The following is a 16,980-nucleotide window of genomic DNA, read 5'->3' as shown; positions in this document are numbered from 1 at the left end:
GAAGAGCCCTGCATGGGGACCAGGCAGGCAAGAGGACATCTCAGCAGATGCCGGCAGGGGTGGGCGAGGTGGGCATCTCTGAACTGACCCAAGATGGCGCCTCAGAACAGAAATTCAGTTGAATGACTTCTGAGACGCCTATTGTAGAGCTGAGCTTGGGGTGCAATCAGTGCCCCACTTCACACTGACCACGTGCTAAGTATGGTTCTGTCTGAATTTAGGCCACTAGAAAGCACAGAGCAAACTTGCAATCCTTTTCTATTCTCAGGAACCTGTATTTGGGTCATAATTTTCTCTGATTTCACTTTGCCATTCTGCTCTTAGTTCTCCTTGATCTTGGTGTCTCGCCTATGGTTATGCCGTTATCCCACTATCCACATTATTATTATCTGACCTGAATCCTATTTGGAACAAGGCAAGGCACATGTGGACCTGAGAACATATGTGTGTATCAAGTAGATATTTAAAGTAATTTATAACCCAGGTTTCAAAACTCTCAGGCATAAAGCCCTCTGAGAAGGGGGACCCTTCCTGCAGGAGGTTGGATCTAAGGCCTGGGGACTGCAGGGGGCTATCTGCTGCGGGCCAGCAGGGGAGCCAAAATGCACGAGGTGCTTTCCTATAGGATAGCAGCCCCCAAACTCACAGGTGAGATTTGGATCCTGGTCCGGGTCGACCTTTATATTGGCAAATAGCTCTCTATGCTCATCGGTCCCATCAGAGGTGGAGCTGGTCAGGGCAGCGCTGGGGCACCACCAGGTCCTTCTCTGAGCTCCTTCCCAGGCCCAGCTGCTGAAGCCCCCACCGCTCTTGTGGCCCAGGTAGAGCTGGTGAGGGCACAGCAGAAGCGGCCCTTCTGAGGGCGCTCTTTCAAACTACTAGTGAAGTGGGTTTACTTGGTGATACACAGGCCAGGCATTTACTCACTGCAAGGCTGGAAGAAGAGGGTCACGGATGGGTTAACTGTTAAATGAAGAGTCTGTCTTGAGCAGAGAAAGAGAAAGAACTTAAACCACAGAACCTCGGTAGGGAAGGTTCAAGGCCCATGTCGTGTGGCCTGGGGGAACACAGGGCATATATGGGGATCGGTTCTGGGACCCAAACCCTTTGGGCAGACAGCAGGTGGGGACATTTCTGCACCAACTCTGTGTTGACAGGGGCACCTACCAACCATCTCCCCTCCCTCAAACACAGGGCATGAATTTAAAAAACAAAACAAACCAAAACACTCACACTCAAATTTTTCTCCTTTTATATCATTTCATCCAAGTTAATCTCTTGGGCTTTGCCTTTATGGCAGTACTCTTTTCTTTAAACACATTTATTAGGTTGATCATCTATGCTGTAAATATTTGCTTTATTGTCAAACATGCCACCTAATGCCAAACATGCTTTTAAAACTTAGACCCGAACGCCTCTTTAGGAAAAAACAAAATCTTTATTAAAAAATAATAACTTACAAATGGAAAGAACTCTCTGAAATACAAGGTTTGTTTTGTGTGTCGTGTTACAGACCGGAATAGTGTTGCTTTTCTTTATTTTCAATGTAACTCTACAATAATATTAATGTCGCAAACTGCATTACAGAGCAGTTTTCGTTCCATATCCCAGCCCGGGCCAAAATACCACACAGATATAAAACTATCGTAAATAAAACCTTTCAGCCAAAACTGGCATATATTTATATATATATATATTTATATGTATGTGTGTGTATATATATATATACACTTTCAAAACAGCTAACAATTAATGTCATCCTTAGTCAAAACGGAAGTCAAACTAATCTCGAAACTACAGCACTGAATATATGTCAGCATTATACCTCCCATACAATATTTAAAATATATTTAAACTTTCAAATACATTTAGAAGGTACATCAAGAGTGAGAAAAATAAAGTCTTAAGATTTAAATACAAACCACCGTATAAAACCTTCAGGGAGCACAGAACAGTCCTATTTTACAGAAGTGCAGGCAAGCCTGTGCCGCAGCTGGTGTGACAGCGGTGGGGACCGCTCGGCACAGCCCCGCACGGTGGGTGCTACTCCGTCGGGACGCACGGCCACGCGACAGACAGCCACGCTGGCACGAGAGAGAGAGAGAAGAAAGGAGCCACAGGGACACACGCTCCCCTTTTCACACAACTGCGGCATCAAGCGTGAAGCCACTTCGCTTTACCGTGGAAAGTGACGCAGCCCGGTGCCCTGCTGGGAGCAAAGCACACACGTCCCGGAGGCCACGCAGGGCGCGTCACTTGGTGCTCTGCTCCAAAGCCGAGTACTCGGTCTCCGACACTCGGGAGGCATCGATGAGCTTGGTGAGACCCGTTTTGGCCGAGTACTTGAAGATGAAGGCTTTCATCAGCTCGTACCTGTAGTTGCGGTTGATGAAGCTGTAGAGCACGGGGTTGACGCAGCAATGCACCAGGGACAGGCACTGCGTGACGTGCAGAGCCGTGAAGAGGAAGTTCTCCAGCTGGCAGGTGAAGGGGATGTAGTGGAGGATGGAGAAGATGTCCAGGAGCACCACGACGTGGTAGGGGAGCCAGCACACGAGGAAGACCACCACGTAGGAGAAGATGATCTTCCGGCTGCTGTGCTTTTCCTGGTCGCTGGAGGAGGAGATGGCTCGGGCGAGCAGGAAGTAGAAGACGGCGATGATGGAGAAAGGCAGGGCAAAGCCCAGGACCACGGAGATCAGCTCCATGCTGATGAGCCACTCCTTGACGCTGTGCTCGGGGTAAAAGGACCGGCAGTAGGTCTCATTGTTCGAAGCGGACGTGACCGTCTTCAGGTAGTAGGTGTCGGGCAGGGACACACAGAAGGCCAGGAGCCACGCCAGGACACACACGGCGCGGCGCACGGTCTTCTTCTTGCAGCTGGAGGTGTTGGTGAAGTAGGCGACAGAGAGGTAGCGGTCCACGCTCATGCACGTAAGGAAGAAGATGCTGCCGAAGAGGTTGATGGAGAAGATGAGGTGAGTGACCTTGCACGTGAGCTCGCCCATGGGCCACTGGTTATGCTGCACGAGGCTGACCACCCACACCGGGATGGTGAGCACCACCCACAGGTCGGCGATGGCCAGGTTCAAGATGTAGCAGTGCGTGTCGTAGCCCGTGGTCTTGGCCTGGATGTTCACCCAGACCACCACGGAGTTGGCGATCATGCCGATCACGAAGATGAAGATGTAAATGAAGGAGAGCGTGTAGAGCAGGACGTTCTTGCTGGACATGTTGGCGCACTGCACGGTGTCCACGACGATGCAGTCGCTGCTGTTGCACGGCCAGCTGATGTCGGAGAAGTTCCCCGGTTCCGAGTAGTCGAAGACGTGCAGATCCATGGCGTCACGGACAGCGATCAAACGGCCTACGTGCGAAAGCAAAAGAAAGGATGGAAGACCAGAGCGGCTCCATTAGCAAACGCTCCAGATCTCTGAAACGCTTTCCCAGTGACCCTGTGTGCTCGGCGCTTTCCCCGTAGCTCCCTAGTATCGTTGCAAAGAAAGGAGAAAAGGAACCAAACATAACAGAATCTGCAAAAGAAAACACACCCAGAGTCTAAATCCCTGTGAATCTAAATCCATCTCTCTCAAGGAGAGAAACAATGTTTGCTTTCTCCGTCTTTGCAGGGCTGTGTTCTCAAGACATCGCCAGCCTGGCTGTGCCCGGCGTGTGAAACCAGCACAGTCCAGAGGCCAGAGGAACATCAGGCACTGAGCCTCGGGCCCAGTAGTGCTGAGAGCCGGCTCACTCTCTGCTGGGGACGGCAGAGCCATCTCACCTATGTCCCCAAGAGCGGCAGGGTGGATCTGTTCCTGGCACTGTTGTATTACAAGTGTCCTGCTCGCCTGTCTCAGGTCCACTGCGGTTTGCAGTCAGGAGGCCCCTGGAGATGCGGGCAGCGTGTGGCACGTCCTGCACCCCAAACCTGCAGCCTCGGACTTTGCCTTGTGGTTCACGACTCAGGGCAACCAGCCAGCTGTCTCAAAGTGTGGGCCACTGCCTAGGTTTCCATCTTCTATTTGTCCAACCGCTTCAAGAGTAACTGGTGCCAAGACCCAAAGCACAAAAACCAGCACCTGCTGCATCTCTGGAGGGGCTGACTTTTCTCATCTTCCCTGCTGACCCGGCCTGAGGTCAACACTCTCAACTGTCACCATTTTAACACCCATGGAGAACCCAGGCCCGAGGCTCCACTATGCCTGGAAATGATTCCCCCACAAACACCAGCTTCGAGAGCTGCCCAGGGCTGTTTTCTGCTGACTGGTCCACCCAAGGGGCCCTGAAATCCCTCCACCACCCGCCGTGGGACGGCAGCCTCACTGCATGACTAGGGGAAGGAAGATGTAAAATGAAACTATTCAACCTGAGGCTGCCCTGATGGGAGTTACCACCTAGAGTAAGGAGTTGGCTCTTCCTTTTCACCTGTTGCGGGTAATGACTGACCACGAGTCAAGCTTATTTGCCAAGTTCATTTAGAGTGGACTCCAGGGCTTCCCTGGTGGCGCAGTGGTGAAGAATCCACCTGCCGATGCAGGGGACACGGGTTCGAGCCCTGGTCCGGGAAGATCCCACACGCCGCGGAGCAACTAAGCCCGTGCGCCACAACTACTGAAGCCCACGAGCCTAGAGCCCGTGCTCCGCAACAAGAGAAGCCGCCACAATGAGAAGCCCGCGCACCACAACGAAGAGTAGACCCCGCTCGCCGCAACTAGAGAAAGCCCGTGCGCAGCAACGAAGACCCAACAGAGCCACAAATAAATAAATTAATTAATTTTAAAAAATAATAAAATAAAGTGGACTCCAGGCCACATGTAAGAGCTCCCAGAGGATGAGGGCTATGGTCCCTGGGCCAGTGCCCAGGTGACCGGGCTAAGGGTATGCAGAGACCCAGCTGGGAAAGCACCCATCTGGCGATCAGACCTTCCAGGATTGGGATTCAGCTTCCTCACTCATTAGTGTTTAATTTGAGGCTAGCTAACCTGTCGTTTGCCGCTGCTTTCTCAGGACGCCAGCACCCATCTCACGGAGCTACCTGAGAATTCACGGGCCTAAGACAGAACCTTACACAAGCAGAAGCTCAAAACTTCATCCCCGCCCCTCCCCCCCCTTTACCTACTAGAAAGCACAGGCTCACTTCGCTTTTGCTCCACGTTCAAAACTGACTCTTCCCAGCTGATGGGAGACGTCGTGCCCTGGAGGGAGACGCGGGAGCCACGCAGAGCGCGCGGTTTGATGCTCTCACCTCCAGGCTTCATGAACAGAATCCCAAGAAGTGAGACCATCTGCTGCGTCCAAACTCACGGCACAGGACCTGCTCTTGCATCCCACTTAGGGAGACAGCCCTCAGGCTCCTGTTCCTTCTCCTCTGTGGGTTGTAAGTGGCCTCTGGTTCCCCTCCAGGTGACCTGACCACGCCTCCGTGTCCCCTGCCGCTGACGGAGACGGCCGGACCTCCCAGGAGGCGGTTGGAACTGCAGGCTCTGCAACCGGGAAGCCTGGTGGTCTTCAGAGTCACCCCACCAGGAGGACCCTCGGGCCTTCGGAGCACCAACCTGTCACAAGACCTGACCCGTAGCGCGCCCACGCACAGTCAGCCAGGTCAAGTTAGGACAAATAAACTCCCCGCGTTAAGAGACTTTGGAATGCCCTGTCCTAAGATGCAGCTCCAGGACCCCCAGAGGACGCACACAGAGGACGCCTCTGAGAAGCCAGGCCCCCGACCCGCTGGACGGGCCTCAGGGTGGGCGGTCGCCCCCAGACCAAGCCTTCAAGGTACTACCGCCCCTCCCGCTGCCTGGGCTGCTCACCTGCCTGGAGCTGACCGTGCCCGCTGCACCCTTGACCCCAGAAGAGGGCAACAGAGGATCTGCGCTTTCCTCTCCTGCCTGGCTCTAGCGTGGTGACACTTTCCCCCCATTTCCTTAACATGAAACACATGTGCAGCATGGCTTAGTTTTATAAAGCGCTTTCACCCCGTGACCTCATCTGACCCGAGTCCCTGCAGGGCAGAGAAGCTCAGCTGGAGGACGGGCCACAGCCCCGCAAAGGTGGGCAAAGGTGGGCCGGCCCCTAGCCGGGGCTCCTTCGCCCGCCCGCACGGGCACAGCCCTAGCAGGCCTCGGCGGACACAGCCAGAAACCCTGGAGTCTGGGTCATTCACAGGCGCTGGAGGAAAAGGAAGGGCCCCCAGCCTTGGTTGGCCCGACTTGGATGCCGTGTCCTCACCTCTGTCTTCAACCCGAGGAGCCATTCCGCTCGCCGGGCCACTCTTGTGCCCTGCAGTGTCCAGGGGGCGGGGCACTGCTCGCTGTGGATAGAGGGACGCGTGCACGCAGGGGACCTTGGGGAAATGCCAGGCGTCTGTGTCCCTCTAGGACCCCACTTCTCCCACACAACAGACCGTCCGCAGTCACACCACCGGGGCTGGGTCAGCCCTCGGTGCTCCCTGAGCCAGAGCCGAGGTGGGAAAGGGCTCAGGGGCCCTGAATCGGTCCTTTGGTTTCTGCCCTCTGGGTGATGAAACCCTGATTTAGTGATCACTGGTCCTCTGAGCCCAAAATGTTACTTGAGAACCGGGCACATCACTCCCTGTAGCCGTCCTTTCCCCTCGCTCCTGGACAGCATGAGGGAATCTTCCAGAAAGGGCTGAGGGGAGAGCAGAGGCTGGGGGGCTCCCCGCTGGAGCTTGGAAGCCAATTGGCCCCACTGATCAATCATCAATCACCGATCATCCATCACTGATCACCCACCAGCCCAGGAGATGAAGCCAGAGGCCCACGCCTTGACCACCAGCCTCCTGCTGGGGAACCCACCCCGCCGCCCCGACCCCAGGGCAGAGGTTCCGGTGGTCCAGAGAAGGAAGAGAAGCACCAAGAGAGGAGGTTATACAAGCAGTGCAGTAATCCAATCCTTCCCAGATTTAAATGGGAAGCTACAGAGGAAAAATGAAAGAAAGAACGCCAGACAATAGCGAAGCTTCGGTCATTTGTTATTTTACCCGCATTCTGTGTTGGAAACAAACAAGGGCTCTCTCCAGAAAAGAGGATATTACGATAGAAAGACAATCTGCCATGTTACGTCAAATGTGGTCCGTGGCCGTCTGAGCGCGTGTCCCGGAGATCTGGGGCTAACGGTGTGCGCCCCTCACGGCCCCACTGAAGACAAAAGTCTTGCTAAGTCACCGGCTTAGGTTTTAACAAGTGATGCTCTCAGAGCTCCTGACCCGAACAAAGACGTGACACAGCAACTACGAAATATCGACCCAGGCCTCTGGTTCCCCAAGGCCTGGCCAAACCTGAGGGAGGAGGGGGTGAGGGAGGCTTCCCACTGACCCCCTGGGGCCACTCAAACCCCCTGAGATCCTGCCCAAGAGTCTCCTCTCCAGGAAAAGCAGGAGTGGGGATCACCCCATCCACTACGGAGGGCCCACTGCCTGTGCCAACCGGGAAGGACCTGCGGGCCAGACACGCCTCGCACGCACAGTGACACCTCCCAGCCGTGTTGCGGGGCTGCGGACCCCAGGGCCTGGAGCAGATGCCCTTATCCACTGGGACCTGAATCCCTCTGCTGGAATAAACCAGCAGCTCCGTTCCCGTCAGCTTGGGCCAGAGCTGAGGAAGGACTTCTGGGCATTAGTCCCACCTGCCCACTGCCTGCCTCCCTGTGGGCCAGGCCCCCCACCGGGGTGGACAGGACAATGAGAGACCACTTCTGACACAGGTCATAACATCTGCATAAAGATTCCTGATGGGAGGAAAAAAACGGGGCTCGGAATAAAAGATTCTTACCGTTCTTTAATTTTACAAGTTCACACGCTCTCCCCTCAAAATATATATTCCCAGGTCCCCAAATGTACATGCAAAAATGTTTACTGAAGCACTATTGATAAGCCAGCAAAAAACTAGGCGCAACATAAATGTCCACCCATGGAGGACAGCAAACCACTGTCTGGAATATAATACAGCTGTACAAACAGGAAACCTACTTTTACGAACGTAGAAAGTTACATTTATACGTATACCGTAATCTCATGTATGTTAAAAAAAACACCCCAAATTATGTGTATTTTTATAGATAAATATATGGGTATAAAGGAATGGGAAAAAGATCTGTAGTAAGTATAACTTTGGGCTGGGAGTGTGGGATGAGGGGACAAAGAGGGAACTGTAGTTTCTACTCTCTACACTTCTGTATGATTTGAAACTTGCCATCAAGAATTCTGAAATGTGAATAGAGGGAGGAAGTTTCCTCAGAACAATAAAGATTCATTGTCCATTTTTCTCTAGAAAAATGGATCTCAGGGAGATCCCACTGAGAACAAAGCAGTAATCATCACTTTTCATTCCCCTTTCCCCAACATGTACTGCTCTATCTCACCGAACCCCCTCCAGGGATCACTTCCCATAGATTCCATGCCCAACACCTGCTCCTGGAGAGCACCGCACTTCCACCAGGACAGGAAGTGGACTCTCCTACAGCCAGAGGATGGAGGACCAGCGTCCGTCCATCCCGCCTCCCCCGCCGGCCTGGGGTCTGTAAGGGAACTCATCTGCCACTGGCATATCCCAAAGTGGTGGAAGGGAGATGCACCACTCATTTCTCAGGCTTATTATTCATCAATCAAGTATCCTTGGCAACCACTTCAAGTGGCCTGACACATTCAGCTGCCTCCAAATGGTTGCCCTGTGCTCACCGGGCCAGCTGGGGGCAAAGCCAGAATGAGAATCTCCAAGTTCAGGGTCCCCATGGGGTGGCAGTTTGGCCTGCAAGGAATGTGTCCTTTCACTGGCCAAAAGTCACTCCCTCCAGGACACAGACTGCCACGTGTTCAGGTGTCTGGCCGGTGTTTCCCAAAACTGCCTTCAGTATGGTTGCAATTTCCGATCACAATCCCGGAAGACCCTTCCCGACCAACCCGAGCCCCTCCCGCCCCAAATAGATTCCATCCCAAATATCCCCTCTGTTTCTCCCGCCTTCTCCCAGCCCGGCCGCACACCTCCATTCTGTGTCACTGGGCTATTGGCGTGTCTCCCCTCCTCCTCAAGCTCCCACCCCATGACGTCTTACTCTCTGTGTACAGAGCAGCCAGCAATGGCACCTGGACAAAGTAGGTGTTCAATGAATTCATAGTCAATGAATCGACAGTGAGTGAAGCTCCCCCAAGACCAGAAATCTGAGGTTATCAATGGAAATGGAGGCCCAGAAGAGACTTTTCTGAAATCCTCACAGAGCTAAGCTAAACATCACTGGTTTCTATGTCCCCAGATGTTTGTGGAGCCCCTTCTGTGAGGGGCACTGGCTTGGGGCATAACAAACTGGAATCAACACACCCGCCTGCCCCCAGGGACTCGCCAAGTAACCCAGAGGGTCAGGAAGGCAGGAGGGAGGTGCTGGACAGCCCTTGAGCACAATGGTGAGGGATGTCCACCCCAGTGGCTGATGGGGACCCCCAAGGAGAAAGGGGGGGGGGTGGGCGGCTCGGTGATTCGCCACGAGGAGGGTCACCGAATCGGGCTGAAACAGTCAGGCGGGGCCTGTCCACGCAGGAGCCACCAAGGCCTTGAGCAAGGGACTGGCTTTGGAGCAGAGAAGGAGGAAAGAGGTGACACAAACCACGGAGAAGGCGTGCGCTGGAGGCTGGGTGCAGGTCGGACTGGAGGCAACGCCAGGATGCCGCGCAGAGAGGCAAAAACAGGCCAGGCCGCCCGGGGCACCAGCTCGGACGCCAAGGGGCCCTCTGGGCCCTCCAGGACCTCTGCCTGCAGGTGGCCTTCTTTACTGATCTTCTGCAATTGGGACTTGTGTCCTCCCGGGGTGGCATTTCACGGAGCAACTCGGTGTTGTCCCAACCAGATCACCCAACTCGGCTAATCTCGCTGCTGGGCACCTGGAAACTGAGGTCACACGGGCAGCAGGACAGCAATCTCAGGGGTGTAGCTCTTACCAGCTCTCTTCACTCTCCGCAAGGCCCAGGAACTCTCCAGTAGCGCTCAGCCTCTGGTCTCCTGCGGAAGCCCTGCCCTTTCTACTACTCAGCCGAGGGCAATTTGCATCAAGAGGGCCCACATCATCTCTAAAGGCCATTAGGAAACCGCACCGTCATTGGGGTTCGTTTCACTTCTTACCAATCCCGCATTAAATCTATGGGAATGTCCAGGAAAGCTTCAGCCCCAGCTTGGGAGGCCACCTGCTGGGGCTGAGAGCAGAACGGAGGCGGTCTGTCCCCACCCCGTGTCGCGCAGACAGAACAATGCTGTCCTGACTGCTTATTTTACACAAGTAAAGAATTGCTCTGAATCACTTGAGAACGTATAAAAATAATAGAGAGAGAGAGAGAGAGAGAGAGAAAGAACACGCCAAACCCTAACTCAGATACGGGCCACCTATTTCCAGAGTCCTCAGACACACTACACATTGACACACAGGGCAGCCTTGTCCACTGTAAGTATTGGGGGAGATAAAACGAACCCCACATACAGAAACCTGATCCGTTCTATTGTGCTTAGCAGCCCAACAGGGAAGCAGTGCTGGACCCAGAAGGGCAGATCCAGAGATTCCCACGGCACAAAGGCTGCCATCTGGGTTGATGGGTGTAACCCGAGCCCTAATTCCCACTCAGCTTAGGATCAGGATGAGGCAATGGGAGGTCAGCCAGCCCAGGACAGCCACTCACCTCCGGCTACACACAATGGGGTTCCCAGGAGAACAGGACGCAATCTTAGACAAAATTAAGGGAAGACCCGACAAAGGTTTCTGTTACAATAAGAGAACTGGGAGATGCTATAGCCACCTGGCTGGCAGAGTCCTCACCATGCAGTCCCCATGCGGCCCCCCTGCACCTTTCTCTGCCCCTTGACCAAGAGCGGTCCAAGGCCACCTGACATGGTCTCAGCCCCTCCACCTTTAAATGCTTGGAACAAAAAAAAGGGGGGTCAGCTTCCAAACCTACTTGGGACTCAGCAAAATTTTCACTATAAAAATGTGTAATTCTGGGCTTCCCTGGTGGCGCAGTGGTTGAGAGTCCGCCTGCTGATGCAGGGGACACGGGTTCGTGCCCCGGTCCGGGAGGATCCCACATGCCGCGGAGTGGCTGGGCCCGTGAGCCATGGCCGCTGAGCCTGTGCGTCCGGGGCCTGTGCCCCGCAACGGGAGAGGCCACGGCAGTGAGAGGCCCGCGTACCGCAAAAAAAAAAAAAAAGTGTAATTCTCTCATCACTTTAAGAACCAAGCAACGTTTGTGTTTTTCCAATTCTAAGCTAGTAGATTCTTATGTAACCAAAGTATCAAAGACTCCCTGCAGAAAACCATTAAGTATTCAAAATCAGAGGACTCCCCCTTTTTTCCTTTCTTTCTTTTTTTTTCTGCTTGCTTGCTTTCACTTTAATAAAACATATGTGTCCCAGAGCTACAATTTCCTGGACTTTAAAAACACTTGACATGACACACACATTTCCACCTCCACACATGCAATTCGATTGGAAGCCCTTCTAATACTGTTTTTGCTCCTGAGTAAAACCAAGCTCCTTGGTTGCCTGTATGAAAAGTACAAATACTTTCTAGCCCCAAATTCCATTCGTGTTCTGCAAAATCACTGAGAACCATCTCAAGTCCTGAGTTACTCTTGGGGCTCACAGAATGATTCTCTTTCAGTCTCAGGTTTGAGTGACCAACTTCCCTCGTGTCTCCTGGAAAACGGGAGCCTCTCTGCCTGGGGTGAGCACACAAAAAGCCACTGTTCCTGATTAAGTAGGTTTTTTTGTTTGGGTTTTTTTTTTTTTTTTTTTCATCCAGAAAGCCTATACTTTGCCTGTTCTGGACCTGATTAGAAACCATAATACCTTCTCCAGTCTCTCAAGACTTGCTGTTAATATGGGATAACCTCACCTCCGAAGTCCTGACTCAGTTAAGCACTGTCATGCTGCCTGGGCTGTACTTTCTGGGACTTTTTTAAAACTACGATTGCAATGCACACCCCTTTAAAAAAATCAGATAGGCGGCAAAATACAGGCATTTCTCAATTTTCTTTTGCTTTTCCACTCTAATCCCGTGCAGCCCTCCTCCCCCACCCCGGTTTCCAGGAGGTTGTGGCATCAGGCTCCACAGTTGTATGCACACTGGAGTGTTTATGGCAGAGACTGGGGAAAAAAGAGCAAATTGTTTCCAAGCTAAAGCTCCCATGCACAACTCCGCTTCAGAAAAAGGCTCTACATCTGGGGAAGCTCAAGGGCTGATGAAAGAAGGGCAAGCAGTTTATCCATTTAAAATCTATGGGAAGTTAAGCACAGACACCAGCAGCCTCCACTTTCCTTTCTAGGCAAGCTTATTTGATCTCTGCATTTTCCTGGAATAAATAAAGGGACACAAAGGCAGCATCTGGACATTTAAAAAGAAAAGAAAAAGTTACCACGTTGAGATTTTGCAGAATGAAGTTTCAGGGGATGTCAGGGCATCAAATACCTTCAAAGGGCTGTAAACCATTTCAGGGAGACCTCTTCTACATCTGGAAAACGTAATTATCTTGGTGTGAGCAAATGAATTGAGAGAAAAGAAGGAAGGAAAGAAGAAAGAAGGACAGACGGAAGGAAGGAAGGAAGAGAGAGAAAGAAAGGAAGGAAGGAAAGAAGGAAGGAAGAAAGGAAAGGAAGGAAGGAAAGAAATGAAAGAAGAAAGAAGAAAGAAAGAAAGGAAGAAAAGGAAGAAAGAAAGAAAGAAAAAGAAAGAAAGGAAGGAAGGAAGGAAGAAAGGAAGAAAGAAAAAAGGAGACAGCCAGTCTGACTTTTACAACTTCTCATTCTCCCTGGAACTTACAAGTCTTGGCTAACCACCCAACCCTGACCTCACTGCAAAGTTTTTACTTTCCATCACCCCTCAAACCTTTATGCAGGCTAACAAAATCGAACAAAATTCATGTTTTACTTCAAGAGTATAATTAAATTGTAAAATCCCAGACTTGTGTGTGTGCCTTTTTTTTCCAACTGAAGTTGGATTTAACACCTTCTGAGTGAACAATAGATACTCAAATTAGATCAGGAGGGATGCAGTCAAGAGACAAGACCACCGAGCTGTTTTTAACATTCACCCTTATAGCTTCCGGACTTACAGGCTCTGGTAATCCTCCAAAGCAGTGAATTCAAACCCACTCTGGACCCAAAGAGATTCTCAGCCCAGTTTTCTTCTTCACTCAAGGATGCCTCTTCATAAATGGTACATCTTTCTGGAATTACACATTCACTGCCAATTCTATTTCCCAGTGGATATACCAGAAGCAAAACAGGTAGGCAGCGGTGCCAAGCTGATCCTAATGCCAACTTCGAGCAAGCTGAATGGACAGTCTGCCTTCTTGTGAAGTTCTCTGCTTGCAAATAAACCCCAGATTCTTCAATCCAACCAACACACACACACACACACACACAGAGTGCCTTCCACTTCAGAAAACTGCCCTTTTTTACTTTCTGCAGCCAAGGTGAAGCCCCAAGTTAACAACCGCACTCTGCAATGCAGCCCTGCAACACGCGCAGCCTGTGCTTTCAGAAACCAGACCTGCAGACTCTCAAACACCCATCACAGCTTATAAAAAAGAAGACCTCTGAAAAAGACCATTAGCTTAAGAGCAGAGCCCCTGCCCGCCATCCTCCCTTCCTTTCTAAGCAAGGCTGCTGACCCAGCACAGTTTCCTTACCTCCCGGCTGGGCTCCGCTCCGGCTTAGGGCTCAGGGCTCGCCTTCCCAGCTCCTGCGCTCAGTGCCTTAGGGCTGAGCACTTTGCAGGAAGTGTGAGCTCTAGGGCTGCAGACTCGCGTTATATACACTGCAGGGAGGCGACCTCTAGATGGCAGCTTTGTAACCCGCATCTATCTCCTCCCTCCCTGCCTCCCCCAGCCACCCCCCCTTCTCTGCGCGCGAGCGCGCACGCACACGCACACGCACACACACACACACACACATGCTTGCATGCACGCACACACTTGCACCCGCGCACACACACCCCTCTTGTAAACCCCGATCTGTCATTTCCGGCCAAGCTCTCCCACACAAGCACACTCTTGGGAAACCCCAGCCTGCCTTCATTTGCAAAATTTAATGAAGCTACAAGGTCCAGACCCCGGGGGGGAGATGTGTCAGCAGAAGAAAAAAGAAAAAAAAAAAAAAAAAAAAACGGCAAAGAAACCCTAGTGCTTTGCAAAATCATCAAATATTTATCTGGTCTCAGGTATATCTTTAATAATCCCATTAACACCAAGAATTCCTTTGAATGCCTCTTAGCTCTAGGGAAGGCTTTGTTCCCAAGACAAATTGCTCTGAACTTCTGAACTTTGGTGTTGGTTTATTAAGCCTGGGTTGTCTTTGTTAATTCCTCCAAAACAGAAGTAACAATTTTGGTACGGGAGCAATGACTCCGTACCACAGCATATGAACCCAGAGTGAGGGAAAGAGCCTTGTCATAGATTTTATTTAAATACCTTTATTTGTAAAGGACTTTAGGTCCCCAAACCTTGAAAATCTAATGAAAATGATGTTCTGAAGCACACCCAGTGCCAGGCACATACTAGAGGCAGCATACATGTCTTTTGATAATGTCCTTTACAGAGGTGACTTTAGCAAATATCTCTTTGTTTTTATTATTGAAATCTACGTTCTTATCTAGAAGTGGGTAGCTGGAGATCCGTCCATGGGGAAATTGGACCTAAAAATGTGTTCCATATAATAATCACCTCTACTGCCCTATTTACATAAATCAGGCATAAGACAATGACTTAAACTTTCACTTTTAAAACCGTGCTGAGCTTTTCCCCCCAGTAACACGCAGGGTTGTGGCTTTTGTTTTGCTTTTCTGCTTCTCATGGCGTTAGTTCTGCGGCTCAGCCCCCTGTGTGCTGGCACCCGGCACTCCCATTCTCACCCCAGCTGAAACTTTTTGAGGTTCTTTTTATACTTCTACTAAAAATACCAGCAGACAGCCAAATGCTCAGTCTGGAGGATTGGGAGGTCAAACTCTCACGCAGCCAGAAGGCCTGGGTATGCAGAAAGCCCTTAACAAAAGAAATATTTTGTTTAGATGAAACTTCACAGAGCAGAGTGGAAGTCACTCCAAAATGGAAACTAAGAGCACACCTGCTCCGAGGGCTCTCACAGGGGTCTGCCCACCCTGTCCCTGCCCATCTGGTCGCTGTCCTTAAGAAGGGGCACGGATCTTCTTCCTGTCCTGTTGCCTGGGCGCCCAAAGCCCCGTCTCCGAGCTCCCACAGTGAAAGCTGCTGTAAAGCAAAACCGCGGGCAGCTGGGGCTGCATGCACGCGGGACTTGGGGAGACTGTAGGAAAACCCTCGTGACTTTCTCGGTCCTGTTTTCTACCAGCAGGTGACCCTGTGTCTGAGCCTGATGGAAATGTACCTGTGGCGGCCAGAGCAGAGATCTCCTCCGTGACACTGACAGCCAGGCTGACTTTCTAGTTCTATGAACGTGATCGGTCCCTTAACGCGAGTCTCCTTGGGCAGGTTTCGGGGCAAGACGGAGACGCAGGATGGGTTTGAATCTCCTCCCAATTAAGTGTGTCACGTTGAAAAGAAAGCAAGCCTTGCCGAGAAAACCCGCGACAGGATGCAGTTGCTCAAGTGGAGGAAGGAAAACGCAAAGTAGGTGTAAGAAAAAGGACACGCTTCAGTTCAGACGCTGTACGGCCCGCGCTCCCCGGTGGCTGAGCTGGGACGCCCATCGCAGCGGCAGGAGGACGGCGAGGGCACCGGCTGGGTGCAGAGCTGTGCGCACGGGTGCCCCCTGGGACGAGGCCCGCAGCCCTCCCGCGTCTGAGTTCTGCCTGGGTCTCCCCACCCCTGACGGAGAACCCAGTCCTGGGGGAATTGAGAGGGTAAGTAGGCCAATGTTCTGTAAGGGAGCAAGGTTCCATCACCCCAGGACCTAAAATGTCTCTTGGAACGTTTGGAAGTCTGCCCCAGCTGGTGGAAGGATTGCATTTGGAAGGGAGGGTTAGTCTCAGAGGAATGAGTTTGGTTCCCCCCCCCGCAAAATGGGAAACTGAGAAGGCAGGAATGGGTCGCTGTCCCTAGAGCTGTCCCAGATGACCCAGAATTCATAACTCCTGGACCTGTTTTGCTTGCCCTGACTATGTAGTGCAGCGGGGGCGGTGAAGGGGTTTTCAGCCAAGCCCCCCACCCCCATCCTTCCCTGTCTATAATCTGCACCTGGGACTTTAGACTCCGCAGAGCAGGCTGTCGCCTCTGGGCTCCGATTTGCCTGCAGATGTAGCACCATCATCCTCCTGCCTTGGAACCCCACCTCACTTTCAGAGGGATCCTAGAGGGCCAGAGTTGCGGCTGGCGGGGTGAGGGCTCCAGGGCAGCACAGTCAGGCTGGAGAGAGCGTGGCCTCTGACAACTGCAAATGTGGTCCCAGCTCACCTGCATCATCGGCCCAAGGGCTGAATGCTGACTCTGCCCAAGGATGGGTGTTCTGTGCATTCTCAGAGCATCACACACGGTGTTACGGATTCCTAGAGCCAGCCAGTAGACGTCTTGGCCTGGCAGGAGTCATCTCAGCCAGGACTGGACATCGCCTCCGAGTAACAGATACCGACGCCTTCTGTGGGGGAAGGACCTGGAAGGAAAGACAGAGCCCTGCCCACAAGGCTATGGGGGTCCCAGCCTGGGCTCCATCCAAACACGCCTGATTTGGAACCTGACTTATTCATCGTATCTCCTTAGGCAACCAACCTCTTTGGAATCTTAGGTTCAGGTCTTTAAAATAATTATGATAGAACGTTCTGTTCTCGGCAGGTGCCTCTCAGGATTAAATGAAAAGGTTAGAGGCACCTCGCGGGTGCCAGAAAGTCTAGTTCTCTCCCTCCTCCTCCTCCCCTGGCCCCGGCCAAATTCGGGTGACACAGAGCATTTCTGAAGATATACAACTCAAGTCTTGCCACATTTTATGAGCTCTTTCATAACGTTTGGAAAGTTTGCACAAT

At 52.0% G+C, this 16,980-nt stretch overlaps 1 protein-coding gene across 2 annotated transcripts; it reads right to left on the bottom strand.

The window, feature by feature from the left end:
- Positions 1-1,235: 1,235 nt before the first annotated feature.
- On the bottom strand, positions 1,236-13,812 carry ACKR3 (atypical chemokine receptor 3). Of its 2 annotated transcripts, XM_059052442.2 has the most exons (3): positions 13,682-13,776; positions 12,407-12,502; positions 1,236-3,367 (listed from the first exon to the last, which is right to left on the bottom strand). In XM_059052442.2, exon 3 carries the CDS (start codon positions 3,339-3,341, stop codon positions 2,253-2,255), a length of 1,089 nt encoding a protein of 362 aa, XP_058908425.1. In that variant the 5' UTR covers positions 3,342-3,367; positions 12,407-12,502; positions 13,682-13,776; the 3' UTR covers positions 1,236-2,252. The 2 variants fall into 2 exon arrangements, with proteins under 2 accessions (XP_058908425.1, XP_058908424.1); XM_059052441.2 differs by lacking the exon at positions 12,407-12,502 and having other exon boundaries at positions 13,682-13,812.
- Positions 13,813-16,980: the final 3,168 nt, after the last annotated feature.

Source organism: Kogia breviceps, chromosome 2 (assembly GCF_026419965.1).
Source record: "Kogia breviceps isolate mKogBre1 chromosome 2, mKogBre1 haplotype 1, whole genome shotgun sequence".
Lineage (NCBI taxonomy): Eukaryota > Metazoa > Chordata > Mammalia > Artiodactyla > Physeteridae > Kogia > Kogia breviceps.
The sequence above is the reverse complement of the archived record's forward strand: the minus strand, read 5'-3'. Positions and strand labels throughout refer to the sequence as shown.

Bases quoted from the DNA above. Each gene is read 5' to 3' on its own strand.
- ACKR3 (XM_059052441.2), bottom strand. From the start codon at position 3,341: ATGGATCTGCACGTCTTCGACTACTCGGAACCGGGGAACTTCTCCGAC.